Below are 16,908 nucleotides of genomic sequence, written 5' to 3' on the forward strand. Positions count from 1 at the left end.
CTTATTAGTGCATCTGCCTGACCCAGGAGACGTCACCAGTCCCTTCTGAGCCCCTCCCCCAAAACCACAGTCTGGTTTCATGCTCATGCCAACTGCCATTATCTCTTATAAGTGCTATCAATCCTAAATGATGATATGGTTCCTGCTATTAAACGGGGAAAAAAAAAATTCCAGTTCACTAGAATTAAAATGAATGTATCTAACATAATTACTGCACAGTTTAAAGATTTTAGGGACTGGTGATCAGATAAACAGCATCAGACAAAACAGGAGCATATCAAATGCTCTAAATTTCTGGGGGGGGGGGTTGGATTGGAGTTTCTTAAGTGCACTTTGGAAAATCACTTTGCTACACAAAACCAGTTCCACTTTTGCATTGTGCAAGAATAACGGCCCAATTGAGGTCAGATTACAGCAGGATACCAGTTTAACCTGAAGCCAAGTAACAGAAATTTCCGTGAACCACATTACGTGGCTTTTCAGTGGAAATATTTCTTGTTTTCAACAAAAACCTTTTCCTCACATGCTACTTCACTTGAAAAACATCTTAGACCCAACATTGCAGTTTTTGTACATCTTCTAAACGTGTCTCAAACTGTCAAAACAGCTCTTTAACATCCTTACATCTACCACAAAGGTTTTCATCGGAGAATTCAGTAGTGCCCTACAGATGTAATTTTATTCATATCAGTACAAAATAACTTGCAGCTGTACTCACCAACATTTGTTATACCCCAACAATATAAATATAGAAAACAGTTCCGTCATTTTTCAACATAACACCAAGTAATAGCACACTTGTAAAAACAGCACGAACTGACAATAAACCCTAAACCTTTGGTTCAAAGTTCCTGTGTTATAAATGATGTTTAAAAATTATGACTGTAATATTCAGAACACAGGCTTATACCCAGGTTTTCATCAAGGAAGAATAATGAGCTGGAATGCAAAATAACTTTATATGAAATTCAAATACAGGGTTTATTTTTTAACAGATCAGCCGCCCGTGCTTAATACTTGAAAACCAGAAATGTATTTTACCACATACTGTGATTATGACATCAGTACAAAAAAAAAAAAAGTGAAGCTGAAGAAATGGGATGAAGACTAGCTAAAATTGTATATTATATGTGGTTTGCTTTGCTCGTTTGACCTTTTATCAGCACTGTTTTTTTAAACAAAGACAATGTTGCAATCACTGATAAGAAAGCAAATCTGGCATTTGCATAGACATTTATCTGACGTCTTGTAAGCAAACTTGTGCATTTTGGAGTTGAGTGTAAATGAACTCAAGGAAGCATGAGTAACTAGGAAAATGTTCCTTTGCCATATTGTTTTCATACCATTATTTGAAATGGTTGCCAACTTTTGCATATTTTGTGAGTATGGAGAAAAATGTGTTTTCATATAGTTTTCATGCTATTAGAGTTGCTGAATTTGCATGGTTTTGTGTGTAATTCCAAGAAATACTAAGGTGTGCGCAGTTTATCATATTGTTTTGGTGCCCATAGCAGTCGAGTGACTTGAATGTCACTCCTGTAACCGATGTGGGTATCCCAGCAGTACTCTGGAGAAAGCACCCTGCTAGGTTTGTGCAGCCACAGGTATTTGTTTAGGTGACTTTCATCGTGCCACAAAGCCTCCACATTATTTTGTTTATCCTCCATGATGTTTTGGTAGCAGCCCTCAGCCAGAGATTTTACGCTTTTCCATGAGCCTCCAAAGACAGCAGCATGATAGTAGAAATCCCCGTTTTCCATGTAAGCCTTGGATTTCGGGTTTCGGTCATAAGTATAGAAAATCTTTGGAAGGTGGTAGTAGTAGGCGTGGAGCAGAGCCACAGAGTCTCCCAGAGCCTCTGAGCCAAATCTCCCAGTGAACACCTGATCTACATCGAAGCAGAAGACATGCGTGGAGTGGTGGCGAATATCAGACTCTATGACATCTGATATTGCCTTCATTCGCATCATCGAAATGTCCTGCCATCTTGAGTGCCGTTGCACTTTGATCATTTTCAAGGTTCGCTGAGGACCGAGATGGATGTGCAGGACCTTCTCTGGCATGTCGGTAAATACGTAGTAGGACACAGGCAAACCCACCATAAAGTGATGTTCTGAGGAGTTCAGAAAGGTCTCGAGGTATTCGTCCAAGTACCTTTGGTGATAGTGGAGAAAAAGAGTTCATGCTTTATTTCACAGTCTCAAACAGTTAGAAGAATAGAGCACAAATATACAGACTAAATGGCAATTAGAAGACCAGGATGTATTTTAAATAGTCATACTAATGTGAAAACAAACCTTCCCACAGCAAACACTGTTAGAGCAACAGAGGATCCTTCCTTCTTGTGGTTCTGGTCGTAAACTTTAGGGTCAAACATCCCCTCCCAGAGAATAGGAGCTTTCCAAGTTGTGCATGTTTGAACGTCAGTTCGAGACCTGAAGTGGAAAGAAATCGGTTAAACACATATTACACTTAAGTTACCACTTAAGTGTGGTGGTTTTATCAGTTTATTTAAAAAAATAAATAAAAATAGAGATGTGGTAAGGCCTACTAATGCCTTGTTTGTGATAATGATCAACTACAACTATTAGTAAAATGGTAAATGGCCTGCATTTGTATAGCGCTTTTCTAGTCCATAGGACCCCAAAGCGCTTTACACTACATTCAGTCATTCACCCATTCACACACACATTCACACACTGGTGATAGCAAGCTACATTGTAGCCACAGCTGCCCTGGGGCGCACTGACAATGATCAACTACAACTATTAGTTTCTCTTTGCCAGTGTAGAAATGACTGAACAGTCCTCAGAACGATGGTAAAAGAAGTCAGTGAAGATCAGATAGGAGAACTGTAAATTTTCAAAACTGAAAATTCAAACAATTATACATAAGTATTATTTAGATGTTATGGCAGTAAGGACGGACCCGAACACATATTTCACTCTTCACACTTTTCTATATTTCGGTTGTCATCTCTTACAACTCTCAGCTGCAGCTTTTCAGCTGCCAGCCACATAACACGTCCAACAACAACAACAACAACAACTCCTCAGGTCCCGGCACGTTTAATAGGGGAGGGTGATGAGCTGATCGAGCTCAGGTGTGTCCGCCTCCCCCCACAGCCGCGCCACAAACCACGCACCACCACAGATGTGTCACTAGTTCTGTAAGAAAACCAAATCATCCTCAGATGAGTGGAAACTGGTCATAATGTTCTTTTGGGCTCAAGCATGGCTGAACTGGAAACTGCTGGAACATCAACGGCACCGTTTACAGTGAATTGAGTTTTATATCATCATGGACTGAGAGGAGAATACTAAAATTGCCACCATCAAGCTCAGCTCAAATTTCCTGTCAAGCATAGTAGTGGTAGCATCATGCTTTGGGGCCATTTTGCTGCTAGTGGTATTTGGGTATTGTACAAATTAGATGGAGTCACAAAGAAGGAGGACTACTGAAATTAAATCAACAACTGTACAGTGACATTTGGACATAATAGGTGTTGATTTTGGAATAGATAAAGCAGGTTAACATTAAACTGTTTGCAATGTACTTCCCAAAGCCCCAACCTCAAACATATTAAATTTGTGTACTATGCTTAACAGCCAGATTTGTGTCAGGAAAATAACTAATTTAAATAAAATTACCAATTCTGCCAAGAAGAATGCTCAAATATCCAACCAGAATTATACCAGAAGTCTGCTAATGGGAATCAAAAGTGTCTTAGTGAGGTGCAGTTTGCTACGGGACATTTAACCCAGTGTTAGTGGGGGTGTATGCATACCTTTTACTAGTGTAGATTAGAGAAAATCCAAGTAATTTCAAACTAGTTCATCCAAGTCTTTTTTTAAGTCATTAAAGATGTGTGCTATACAATTATTCCACCCTGGAAAATCAGTTCAGTTCAAAACATTCTTAAAATCCCCAAATTGCCATCACAATGGCAGTCCACGCCATCCATGCCACCAATTAATTCTTGGCTTTTGTGAGGGACATGAGTCTAAGACTTCTACGTCAAGCAAAATTTATGCCATCTAAATGATGGCAAATATAATTTATGTTGTAAATTTATGTTGAATGTAGCACCTTGGTTCTGGAGGAACGTTGTGTCGCTTCACTGTGTACTAACTGTATATGGTTGAAGTGACAATAAAGCCAACTTGACTTGACTTGACTATATGAGTCCTATAGTGCCAAGAGGACGTCCTGGGCTTTCTAGTGATGCCAACTTTACATCCATTACGGCTTCCATATTTTATGGCAATAAGGAAGCTTAAGTGCGATTCCCAAAAATTTGTTTGATTCCCAAAAATTTGATTATGTTCATTAGGGGTGCAACGATATTCGTATCGATATTGAACCGTTCGATACAGTGCTTTCGGTTCGGTACGCATATGTATCGAACAATGCAACATTTGTAATTTATTTTATCAATTTTCCTTCTGACGATGCTGTCTGTGTTGAGCGCTCAGTGGATCTGCGCTGGACAGTGCAGCCTAGGCGGAGTAGTCGAACACAGATCCACTGAGCGCTCAACACAGACAGCATAGTCAGAAGGAAGAGTGCAGGGCACCTCCCCCACCCTCATTCAGATCTGGCGTTTGGAATTATTTTGGTTTTCATGTGACGTATGACCCTGAAGGTAAGCGAGTCATGGACTAAAGTAAAACAGTATGTTGGATGTGCCATGCAATGCTCAATTACATTGATGTGAACTAGTGTGCTAGCGCAGTTAGCTCGTTAACGTGTTGGCCGTCTAGCCCCATGCACGGAGCGATCGGCGGTAGCTCGTTAACGGAGATTTGCCGTGTTGTGGCGTTAAGGTCATTTCAACGAGATTAACCTGAAAGCACTAGTGGGAACACAACGAATATGACTGCACATTTACGCAGACATCATCCTAGTGCAAAGACAAGTGGAAGCAGACCAAAACAACAAGCATGCTACTAACTTTAGCCGAGTCATTTAGACAGCTGTTAGCACATGATTCTCCTTATGCTGCTGAGAATATAGCCCAGAAGAAGCGGATAGTATAGCTTTTATTTTGGAAAGAGCCATTTCTCTGTAATAAACTCTCTTTTCCAAAGATGAGTGATTCCTCAATCAGATACAGGGCTTGCAATATCGCTAGCCCGACGTCCGGAGCTAGCGATTTTTTCAGTCGGGCTACCAAAATCTATCTCTTCCCTGCCCGTCGGGCTATTGTAGGAAAAATATATGTCAATGCTTTTGCATTCTTTCAGAAATGTAGCTGGGTAATTATGTCAGTGGCATCGGTGAGCCACTGTCAATATGTGACATATTGAAGTCGCGTTTGAATTTGCGCTTGTTTTTTTGCGCTTGTTTTTTTGCTTTCACTTTGCAATCGTGCGAACTGTGTATAGAGAGCAACAGCACTGATCTGTGAGTGATGATAATTTGTGCACCAATTCCTCTGACATCGTCTTATTAATCGTTAGCTTACTATGCAAACATGACAAGTGAAATCTCCCGCAGCTTAAACATGTGAGAGGTTGATCGCGCAGAGAATCGCTGAGCTTATGTGAGTGAGTGTGTAAAAGCATTTCAGTTCTGCTGAGCCAAATAAGACAGGTCAGGGTGAAGAAGTGACAGCCAAAGAAAAGCTTACCACAAAACGGAGAAGTTATGACAAATCAGACTATAAGGCAAAAAGAAAGTGCAGCTTTATGGTTTCATGGACAAAAGAATTTCTGTGGCTGCGATATGACGAGCTAAATAACCAGGGCTGCACATAAGTGGTCCGCAGGTGCGCATTCGCTGTCAAAATAAAAAACACGCACAAGGGTTAGGGTTAAATTTAAAAACTGTATTTTTGAGTTAAAATATATATTTATAAGTTTAATAAATGACAAATTAAAAAGGCATGAACATTTTTTTGTATCGAAAAAATATCGAACCGTGACACCAAAGTATCGAACCGAACCGAACCGTGAATTTTGTGTATCGTTGCACCCCTAATGTTCATCTGGATGCAGCTTTTTCAGTGGGAGAAACATTTTGTCACTCATCCAAGTGACTTTAGTCTCAGCTGCAGGGTCACTTCAGGTTTCCCCAACCTTATAAAGAGTATATTTACATAATGATTGAAACTAGCACCACTGGTGAACAATGGGCCATGAGTAGGGATGGGTATCGTTTAGGTTTTATCCGATACCGGTGCCAAATCGGTACTTTTGAAACGGTGCCGGTGCTCAAACGGTGCTCAAACCGGTGCTTAAAGAATGGAGAACACAAAATTGGTCCAAAAACCTCTCATGTTCAGCTGTTTTTTGTAAAAAGATAACAATGTTAGCCTTTTCTGCAGCTATGGGGCATATATGGTATCACTCTTGGCTGGAAGCAGTGCTTAAACAATGGAAAAAACACAAACTTTGTCCTAAACCTCTCATGTTTAACTGTTTTCCACTTTTTCTTTGGTCATTTTAGCCTTTTTGGCCAGGGTGAAGGGAGTATCTGCCAAACAAGAGGACAGCCGCATGTAGCTATGATGATGTTTGCTAGTTCACCTTACATGCATTAATGTAATAACGTGGTTAGCCTACTCAACGTAAATTACACACGAACAACATTAAGCTACTCGCCCAGAGAAGAACGGCTGCTGCTGCATCATCATCCTCATCATTTCTGCTACACTGGCAGGGCTAGGGGCCAGGACTCTACTCTTCGGGTTTTTGGGGGATGTTGCATAACAGGTAACCCACCCGCAGTAGATGTGCTCGGTGTGAGGTCTCGCAGCAAGCTATCAAATACGGCGCATTTCTGGGCTTTTAAAAAAAACGCTATGCGTCGCCAGGTGTTTCATCGGATTCGAGGTGTTACCTCCTTTGACAGTATCACAGTATCAGCTTAAAGCACTTGTTGCAGGCTGCTGAGTTTGCATATTTTGCTGTGAAGTACAGCCATACTTTTGACCGCTTCGCCTTGGACATTTTTAATCTGTAGCTCTGCTCTAAAAGAACGTACGTACCTGGGCCCATCTACTATCCTCGGAAACGTAAAATGATTGGCTAGAAGTGTATCACAGCTCAGGAAAAAAAAGCACCGAAATAAAGCACCGAAATGTGCGCTGCTTTTCGGTCTGGTTACTACCGTTTATGTCAGAACCGGTGCCATCATGGCACCGGACACCGGTACCCATCCCTAGCCGTGAGGTCAGTTTTATAGTCAATAATATGCAAATTATCATGCCCATTGATCAACAACCACTAATCAAAGACAATTGATTAATGACCTTTGGTCAATGGCCATGAGAAGCATTCACAGAGAGTTGGGGAACAGCTGCAATAACAAGCTGTAAGCTGGTGAAAGATGTAACCTTGATTCAGAGACGACCTTTTCCTTTTCACATAAATGGCCACATTGATGTTTCACTCAAACCAGCGTTTGCGGTACCCCAGCATTTATGGTACTCATGGCTATTAATCAATACCATTGATCAATGGTCATTAAAACGCCACGTCCAGATGAACAAGATCAAGTTTTGGGGATTTCTCTACCTGGATGATTGAGCAGTTATTCAATACATGTTCTTATGCTTAATTTGGTATAATTTCTGAAATGTAATTTCAAAATATAAATTGTATTCAGCATTCTTTGTAGGGGAGAGTAGGGCTTTTAAAAAAAAAAAAGCAGAGGTGAGACAAAGGATTTTACTTCAAATTGGATAGGGGGAATCAGATGTGTAGGTGTCAGGGGATGAGGTGGAGGAGTCCCAGTTATTAGAGCAGGAAGGTGAGAGCTCAGAGGACATACAAGAAGCCTGAGCAAAGGACAAAGTGACCACACTAGGGGTGGGTTTTTATAATCGATTTATCGATTAAAATCGATTCTGGCTTGGATAACGTAAAATCGATTCATTAAAATCCTGAATCGATTTTTTAATATTAATTTATTTTGCCCGAAATGCCACAATCTCAGGTGAAAGATCACAAAATTTCAACAACCACCAAACAGCTAAGACAGTAAATGAGAGCAGGTACACGGCTTCTGCACAAAGACGTAAACACACAGCGCGGACCCGCGGATCAGAATCAGTGAGATGTCACCTTTCTCAGCTGACGGTCGGGGCTGAAAGCCGACAGCTTGCTGATTCTGATCCGCGGGTCCGCGCTGTGTGTTTACGCCCTTTTTGCGCTGATCATATGGCTGTTAGTTTTATCTCTCTCCAAACAATATTGACCGAACCAGCAGCAAAAAAGATCCAAACTATGCTTCACATAAACATCGTCATGAATTCCCTCTGACTTTTGCTGACTTTTCAGGATAAAAATCACACTTCATGCACAGCTCTCTCTCTCTCTCTCTCTCTCTCTCTGTTTTATGGTAGGATAAATGTATCTATATATGTTTTAGTCTAAGTGCCTGGTTTTTTGATGAACTGCTGGACTTCCAGACCAGCAGGTTTATAATAATAATAATAATAGATTGGATTTATATAGCGCTTTTCAAGGCACCCAAAGCGCTTTACAATGCCATTATTCATTCATTCTCACATTCACACACTGGTGGAGGCAAGCTACAGTTGTAGCCACAGCTGCCCTGGGGCAGACTGACAGAAGCGAGGCTGCCATATCGCGCCATCGGCCCCTCTGGCCAACACCAGTAGGCAGTAAGGTAAAGTGTCTTTCCCAAGAACACAACGACCAGGATAGAGAGCCCAGGGATCGAACCGGCGACGTTCCGGTTACAGATACGCTTCCCAACCTCCTGAGCCACGGTCGCCCATGGTCGTTAGGGAAGTCTTTATGGGCGCGCGCGCACACACGCACACACACACACGGTATTCTTTGTCCACATGTACACTTATATGAAACATCATATGTTAATGAACCTATGCATATTCATGTAACCAAAATAAAAGGAGTGCTATGGGGAACCTGGCTGAGAGTCTGACGGAGGTCAAGTGGGTGGAACGACACTTGGCTCCAGGCAGGTCTCCCTCATGCATGAGTAACACAAAGAACTTTGCCTACTTGTGTCTTGCTTTTTGCTGTGTAGTAAATTGTCTTGAATGTTCCAGCGAATAGGTTTATGCTACAAACCTATCAGTGTTTGAGACCAGAAACGGTAGCACCTTGGTTGCCAAAATGAAAAGTCTTGATGGTCTTACCAAAAGTCGAGGCTGACATCAACGCTGTTGTCCAAGGTTGACAGCTTTCCATTTTCCAGTGAGCACTTTTCCATGGGTATGAAACCTATCAAAATACTGATATCAAAAGCATTTTATAGTTTGTTTTCTTAAATGTCATCATCACAATGACAATATGTAATACTCTGTGGTGAGTTAAAGACTGTCAATCCGGTCGTTAAGTGATGACGTGACGAATCCTACTTCCGGGCCTAAAGTAGCTGCGTTTAATATGGCTTTTGTGTTGTTAACATGTTTAATGTTATGTATTTTCTTCTATTTAATCTCAAAAAGCTCCTAAAACAGTCAGTGATCACTGTTGACCTCCCTCGGCTTTTATTACCGCTAATCATTTATTTAAGATCAGTTTTTAAAACCCTGGGATGTAACTACAGCCCAGCCCATGCAGCAGTATATGAATGACTAACCTCGTATTGTGGATGGATTATCTCAGTTGTTCTCCTGGCTGAAGTTTGGTCCTTTTACAGCATCCTGTCATGCGATTACATTTGTTCCTGACCACCGAGAACACTCACGTTAACTTTTATCGAGTGGGAAAAAAGTTAGCTTGTTTATATTATGCTAACATAGTTGTGTCGCTAGCGGTCACGTAGCACATCATTATATACCAGCTAGCCAAACTTCAGTAACCCTACAAACGTCACTGCTGTTTAGTTTTTTGTCTTCATTTATGTTGGAAGTGATAACAGAGCTGTACGTTTTAATTTGTTTCCAAAACCCCGCAGTCAGGACATGCTATATTGTATTTAGATAGAAGCTAGCGAGCTAACTTCCTGCTAACTTCTAAATGTCATAAATTCCGTTTTCATGGATGCCTGGATGTTAAACTCAATTGTTACACCTGGTAGAGCAGAACGCTGATCATTTTATTAAAGATAAAAGACTTTAGACAGTTTTTCAACTCTCAGTAATGCCATAGTGATCGTTTGATATATGGACCTGCAGCGGAGTTTAGGCCCAGACACGGCTAGTGACGTCAGACTTAACGACCCGATAGTACGCACCTTGTTTACTAATGTAATCTAGTCTATATTTAGAAAGAAACATGATTAAGGTTGTTTTATTTAAAGGAACATTTTGGATTATGTTTAGTGGTAATATGTATAATGATATCTCTGTCATTTACCTTACAACAGTGATTCAAACAGAGTGGACACAAGAAAAGCCAGCCACATATTTCAAAAACAACAAAATCTACATCTCCAAAACGATCCCTGTTGGATCCATGTAGTTGTGTTGCAGGAATGCCATTTCAGGGATGTCGAATTAAACTGGCAGCTGAGGGTTTTTTTGTGTTTTTTGTTTAAAGATACTCACTGCATGGATGGACGTGTGAAGTAGAGAGCACAGAGTGCAGCCGGAACCCAGAGCAAACATTTCAGCGTGCACTTTATCTTCTGGAAGCATCTGCAGGTGAAAGGTTCAAAATTAACCATAAATACTGAGACTGAATTTCAATTTTAATTTCAGTAACTGGGCAGAAGAAGTGTTACTGAACAGGCAAAGATGACATAAACACTAACCAGGGTGTTTTTAATACCTCATAGTTCACAGTGCTTCAACTTCACCAGACAACACTGAGAAATAATCTGAGAAAAGACAAAAAGGCATGGGTTTGGCTGAATTGGCAACTCTGACATTATTCTTAAGCTTTGCTATAACTGTTACCTGTAGAACAGCATCAGAAACCAATCTTTTTTTTAAAAAACAAAAAAACATTTGACATATTTTACATACATATTTTCAGAAGCTTGTATTTAATCTCTATAAGAAACAATCATATTAAGCAGAATGCAAATTACACATTTATTGAGAAAATTACGTGTTTTTATTGGAAATGAAGGGAGGAAAATATATGGTTCTCCAAAAGAGAAAAATAAACCAAAACTCCATATTACGGAGTTGACAAGGTGCTGAGGGTGGTGACAATAACAAGATATTATTTCTTTCAAAATGACCATTAAACCTTAGCAACCTTTGTAATATCACAAGACACATCATAACAATTCTGTTTTTGCACATGTCAAGTTCTACATCTTAATAGTTTACCAGCAAGAAGCCGCCTACTACTCCTTGATTCCTAAAGTACTCTGGTTGTGTGTTTAGACCCTGCTGTACTTTCTCTCCTTTTGTCTCTCTGTGCTTTCTTTCAAAAACTTCTCTGCTGCCTTTTTTCTCTTTCTTTCAGAATCACTGATGTTCTTTATTTTTCTCTTTTTCACTCTATTTCTCCATCTTTGCCTTTCCTTTATGAGAAACTCTTTCTTCAACTCGGGCTGGCTGCTAATTTTTTCTCTCTATATAGTGATGTGCTACATGATTGCTAGCGACACAGCTATGTTAGCATAATATAAACACAGTGAAGCTGGAGGATGAATGCTAACTTTTTTCCACTTGATAAAAGTTAACGTGATGGTTCCCGATGGCTAGGCTGACAGTGATCACTGACTGTTTTTAGGGGCTTGTTCAGATGTAATAGAACAAGATAAAAAGCATTAAAACATTTTAACAGCACAACAGGCTTAATAAACACAGAGTAGTTTAGGCCCGGAAGCAGGATTCATACATCATCACTTAAAGAACAGCTCTCGGGGTACAGCTAGCTCAGTAGATGCCACATGATCAGAAGGTTGGGCGTACAAATCCAACGAACAGCGGCTATCCTGGATTTGTAGCTGCCCACTGCATCACTGAGTGAATGGGTTAAATGCAGAAGACTAAGCATTTTCCTACAGGATTAATGATGTACACATAAACAATGAGATTCAAGATAAGACAAATTTGATAATATTTGACACCAGGGCCGTGCAGAGAGGTTTAAAGGGGCGGGTGCTCAAAGTTAAAAAGGGGCACATTGAACCAGGCTGAATAACAACAACACACATTCATCAAGAATCTAATATGGGAAGGGCAGGGCTGTGTTGATCTGAGACTGTAGACATTAAAAAGTCCATAGGAGAGATGGTAGCTGATTAAACAAGTGTCATGAGATAATAACAAAATGCAAAGATTGGTGACAGCACTTGGAACCATAAGGCAACAAAAACTGTGAGAAATAAATTAGGCTCTGCCTGTGAATCACTCTTTGCTTCTCTTCTTCCTTCCATCCCATCATTTCATATATCACTCTCCACTTGCTGTCTGAGAACAAGGCACAACTTGCTATTGCAATAAACTATAATCTAATTATCCACACCTAACAACTCCAGCACTTAATCTGTAATAAAATGATGACAGAAAAATGTTATAGCCCTGCCTTTAGTAGCCTCATACAGCTCCTACTGTTTCCTCCTCATGTCCTTACCAGGCACGTCTGGACGATGTTATATCATGAGTAATAATTTAAAAAAAATCCATTTACATAAAACACACACATGCGCGCACACACAGTGACATTTTAGACCTTCTTCAGAATACTGTATATACTATGGGCACCATGGTGTTGACACACTATGGTTGTGACAGAGTTTTATCAGAAAGGTGTGCAATAAATGAAATTTAAAAAAAAAAAATTATCACAGCAGTGACCTCATGGCATGTGTATCAAACAGGAAGTGGTAAAGGGGTCCTCAGAGTGTAAGCTACCCATAATAATTCCTGATTCTTTTGTACTTTTAAAAAAATCTGATGGTGTTGACAAAAACTCTGGACACCATTTTAATCACTTAGAAAATATGTAAAAATACATTTTCAATTGCATATTTTGATATTATATAAGGTATTGACTTAAATACTTAGTGACGAGAGCCATGATGTTTAATTTTACATTACTTTTAATTTTTTTTCTGTATTTTAATATTATCACAACTGCTTCTGGACAATGGATTTTTAGGGTGCTGGTAATGTATTGTACCATTTAAAATAAATAAATATGTATAATAAAATGCAAAATCATACTTTTGTTGTATACAAATTGCCTTGGTTTGTCTTTTTGGCATCGTGGCTACATTTCTGTAGAAGTGTATTGGGGTTGCAATTAGTAGTAGTGCATAGCGTTTCATGATCGTGCTCTAAAGTAGCTTGTTTATCCCAAATTTCTTGTGCAGCCTGTAAAGGTGGCCCAGTCTGTAGGTTTAGCAGTCCAATGGAGTTGATTCATGTAGTTTGTTCAGTTCTTGTGCTGCGGCCGGTGAGATGTTACGCATTCTTTAAAGATTCCTTTGAACGTGTTGTTTTCTCTCATAAATAATATAAAACAAAAAAGCAAGCAAGGTCTGTAATGTCATTGCAGGATTTCTATTTTTACATTTTTCATTAAACAAACCAAAACGTATTTTGAACTCATTCTGATGTCGGCATTTACTCTGGCGAACGTGCAAGAAGAGGCAATATTACGTCCAACTGGGAAATGAAGAGACCTAAAACGACCTAAAAACCCCTATATTTATCTTCAGTTTAAGTAAAGAAGAAGAGGAAAAACTTCCTATAAGGAACCGAGATGAAAAAAATAACCTACCTGTGAGTCGCCGACCCCCTTAAGGAAAATTTTAAAAACCAAACAGGCTACCACTTCAGGAGGAAGATTCGTTGTCGCGTTGTGGCTCACAGAAGAGCCTCCGTGCTCACAGATAAAATTGGCTCAGGACGGGGCTCAGTTTAAAGCAAAAGCAACGTATATATCCGCTTTCCTTTACACTATTCGCTCCAATAGAAAGCTTAAGCGTTAAAACGGCCGTGAAGTCTTCTGCGAATCTCCCGATATTTAAAAATATAAACTATATATGAAATTAGTTGTAATTCGGCTTAAAACTGCGTAATTTTAGAAACAGGTGGGAAGTGCACAAATATAGAATTTATGAATACGAATAAATACGTAAATTATTGAAACAGCAGCCATGCAGAAGTCTGAGTAAGTCGATATCTTAAGATATCTGCACATTACACAGGGGAAAGTGCTATATAAATAAAGCGGTCTTGCTTTGTTTTAGCTAAAACGAAATTTTGAACTAAGGATGGCAACTTCTTCCGTGGTGGAAACAAACATCCATGCTTTTAAAGCTCTCTGTAGATGCACGAAGAGAGAAATGCTCACACATTTCGTTTCTTCAGAATCATAAATATTTTGACACACCTGTACTAGGTTCCTTGGCTCAGTTTTATTTTCTTCCATCTTGTACAAATATCCACAGTTGTGTCCCCACGTGGCCCATTAGTTGATGTAATCACGCCTTTCGTCTTCTGTCTTCTTTTGGGCAAAAATACCTCCTCGGAATATTCAGTGTCGCCTGTGACACTCAATCATTTCCTTTATCATAGAAGTGCGAACAACTAAAGACGAGCCACTGCGCGCAGCCATTACGCACTGCTGTGTGGCTCATGTTACCTGTTATCTTTAATTCAACAGAAGGTGATGTAGGTTACAACACGATCTTACCGCTATTAGCAACATTAAAGACGTAAAAGGTGTTATTCAGAGGGCAACCTAGCGTGAAAAACAATTTTCTCACGATATTAAATTACATTTTTCGGTTTTCTTGCTTGTCTTTGCGCGTTGGGTTTTCTCTCTAGCTCACAGATCTCATCCTCTCTGACAGGTCAAATAAAGTAACAGCCGCCATAAACATTCAGGGATTTATGTTATTATATTGCAATTCTGAAACAAATGAACCAATATTCAAATAAAGATTGGAGAACAGTGATTACCTGTAGTTTTAGAGATGGCAGGAAATCGCAGTCTGTCTCACTAACGGGTTACAACAAGTGACAGGAGTGCCATAAAATGCCTTTGTGTTTCCGTGTCTGTACACAGCAAATCCAGCATGTCCAAATTAACACTGTCGGATTTGATTTCAACACTATTAAAGTGTCTATATGGGTCCACACCAGAGAGTGTTAATTTAACTCTTTTTGGAGAGTTGGTACGTTAACTCTGATTTAGTGTTAAACACCAAATCTGTCTGGAGTTGATAATTTAACACTTGGTGTTAAGAGTTTATATATTAACTCTCAAAGAGCATTTTAGTTTAACTACGTAAGAGTTATCTTCTAATTCATTCTAAAAAGCGGGAATTTTACTGTTCTGAACTTCTAGAAATTTCTTTTGGAAATAAACATTTACTAAAAAGATGCAATGGTTTTTGAAAAACATTTATTCTGAACTGTGCACCACAATTTCAAAACATTTTCTGAAAGATGTAACAGTATACATGTTCTCACTTTCATTAGAATTTTGTTTATCAAAAGGTCTGACATGGTAAATGCAAATAACAGCATTCTCATCACTTATTTCTTCAATACAATATGCATGTCCTTCATTCATCCCTTTGTGGAACTTCAACGCACTTCTGCTCTCCCCATATTCCATCTTCACAAGCATATCCTGTGTGGAGATTGAATAAAAATTAGTTGACACCAATTAATGGCACAAATAATCCAGTAAACAATTGCAGCACAGTAAAAAAAAAAAAAGGAATCCTCTTTGAGCCATTACTTGTGTAAAGTATTTTCCCAAAAGACAAAGACACATGCAACAGGTAATACTGAACTAAATGTAAAACCTCAACCTTTTTCATTTTTACCTAAACCGTGTGCACAAAACTCTGGAGGGATCTATGCTAACGTAGAATCCAGTCAGGACGTCTGCTACTGCTGTTTGCTCGTTTTTTATTTTATTTTATGGGCGATCGTTTTCAGGCTTCAAGTAGCACCATTATACCAACATTTCACATTCTAGACATTGTTTTAGGTGTATTTGACCAAAAGTTTGACTGAAAATTCACATGCAAGCTTTTTTTCAAGGCTGTGGTATTTGCCCGCAAACAATACCTTTCAGCTAGCTAAAACAGAATATTATGCTATCAGCGAGCAACATGGCTAATGCCTTTCACACAGCTTTGTCTCAACTCCAAAGAGCCACAGAAGTAAAAGCTCATAATAACAATTGAAACAATCTTTGAAAAAAAATGACTTACCAAGCAGGGCAAACAACTCAAATATGTAGAGCAAAATGTTCTGAAACGGCTTCACTTCAGCTTCGATTGGAGCCGTGCTGGGGGCGGAGTCTGTGAATTTACTCTGTTGGTGTTATAGCCCCTCTAGGAGTTCAGAGTTAAGAGGTCAAGAGTTAATGTTTCCATTGTAACACCTCCAGATTTGACAGAGAAACACTCATTTTTAACACTCGATTTTAACTACTATCATTTTACACCTCAGAGTTACATTAAAAGAATGTGACTCTGCTTAGAGTAAAATTAACTCTACTTTTGCAAGGAGACTATTAACACCAAAAAATCTAACACTTTTGAATTTAGAAAAAAGCCTAAATTAAGAATACCGCAAAGATGAGCCGTTGTTTTAGATCATGCTGTATTATCTCCAAGATCTGGAGATGAAGCTTAAACTAAAACTTAAAACAATGGTCCACATACTGATCACAAACACATTTTCAGTAGATTACTCACAGAATAAATGCACTTGTGTAAATCATGCGCATTGTTCAGTGAGACAGAATAGCGAGGTCATAGGTCCTCCTCTCCAATATGGCAGAAGCGAGGCAAAGAGAAACTTCACCAGTCATCATTTCCTTGTTTTGCAGGAACATTTAATCAAACTCTGGGTCGGTTACACCTGTCTTCGGCAAGTTACTCTGTGATGCATCCATTGGTGTGTGTGAATGTTAGCTGGGAAGAGGGGCGGTGTTGGTGTGAATGGATGATCATGAGCATAGTGTAAAGGCATTGAGTGCTGAGATAGAGCAGAAAAGTGCTAAATGAGAACCATTCTACAAATTTTATTTA

The 16,908-nt window shown here is 39.4% G+C and overlaps 1 protein-coding gene across 9 annotated transcripts; it reads right to left on the minus strand.

Annotated features, from left to right (window-relative positions):
- Nucleotides 1-657: 657 nt before the first annotated feature.
- LOC113022338 (alpha-1,3-galactosyltransferase 2-like) lies at nucleotides 658-16,710 on the minus strand. Of its 9 annotated transcripts, none has more exons than XM_026167635.2 (7): nucleotides 16,573-16,710; nucleotides 14,816-14,911; nucleotides 10,713-10,761; nucleotides 10,490-10,579; nucleotides 9,134-9,229; nucleotides 2,298-2,435; nucleotides 658-2,154 (listed from the first exon to the last, which is right to left on the minus strand). In XM_026167635.2, exons 3-7 carry the CDS (start codon nucleotides 10,715-10,717, stop codon nucleotides 1,470-1,472), a joined length of 1,014 nt encoding a protein of 337 aa, XP_026023420.1. In that variant the 5' UTR covers nucleotides 10,718-10,761; nucleotides 14,816-14,911; nucleotides 16,573-16,710; the 3' UTR covers nucleotides 658-1,469. The 9 variants fall into 9 exon arrangements, with proteins under 9 accessions (XP_026023420.1, XP_080157905.1, XP_080157902.1 ...); XM_080301779.1 differs by having other exon boundaries at nucleotides 9,134-9,218; nucleotides 10,696-10,761; XM_080301776.1 differs by having other exon boundaries at nucleotides 10,696-10,761.
- Nucleotides 16,711-16,908: the final 198 nt, after the last annotated feature.

The sequence above is a fragment of the Astatotilapia calliptera genome, chromosome 5, assembly GCF_964374335.1.
Source record: "Astatotilapia calliptera chromosome 5, fAstCal68.1, whole genome shotgun sequence".
In the NCBI taxonomy this organism is placed as follows: domain Eukaryota; kingdom Metazoa; phylum Chordata; class Actinopteri; order Cichliformes; family Cichlidae; genus Astatotilapia; species Astatotilapia calliptera.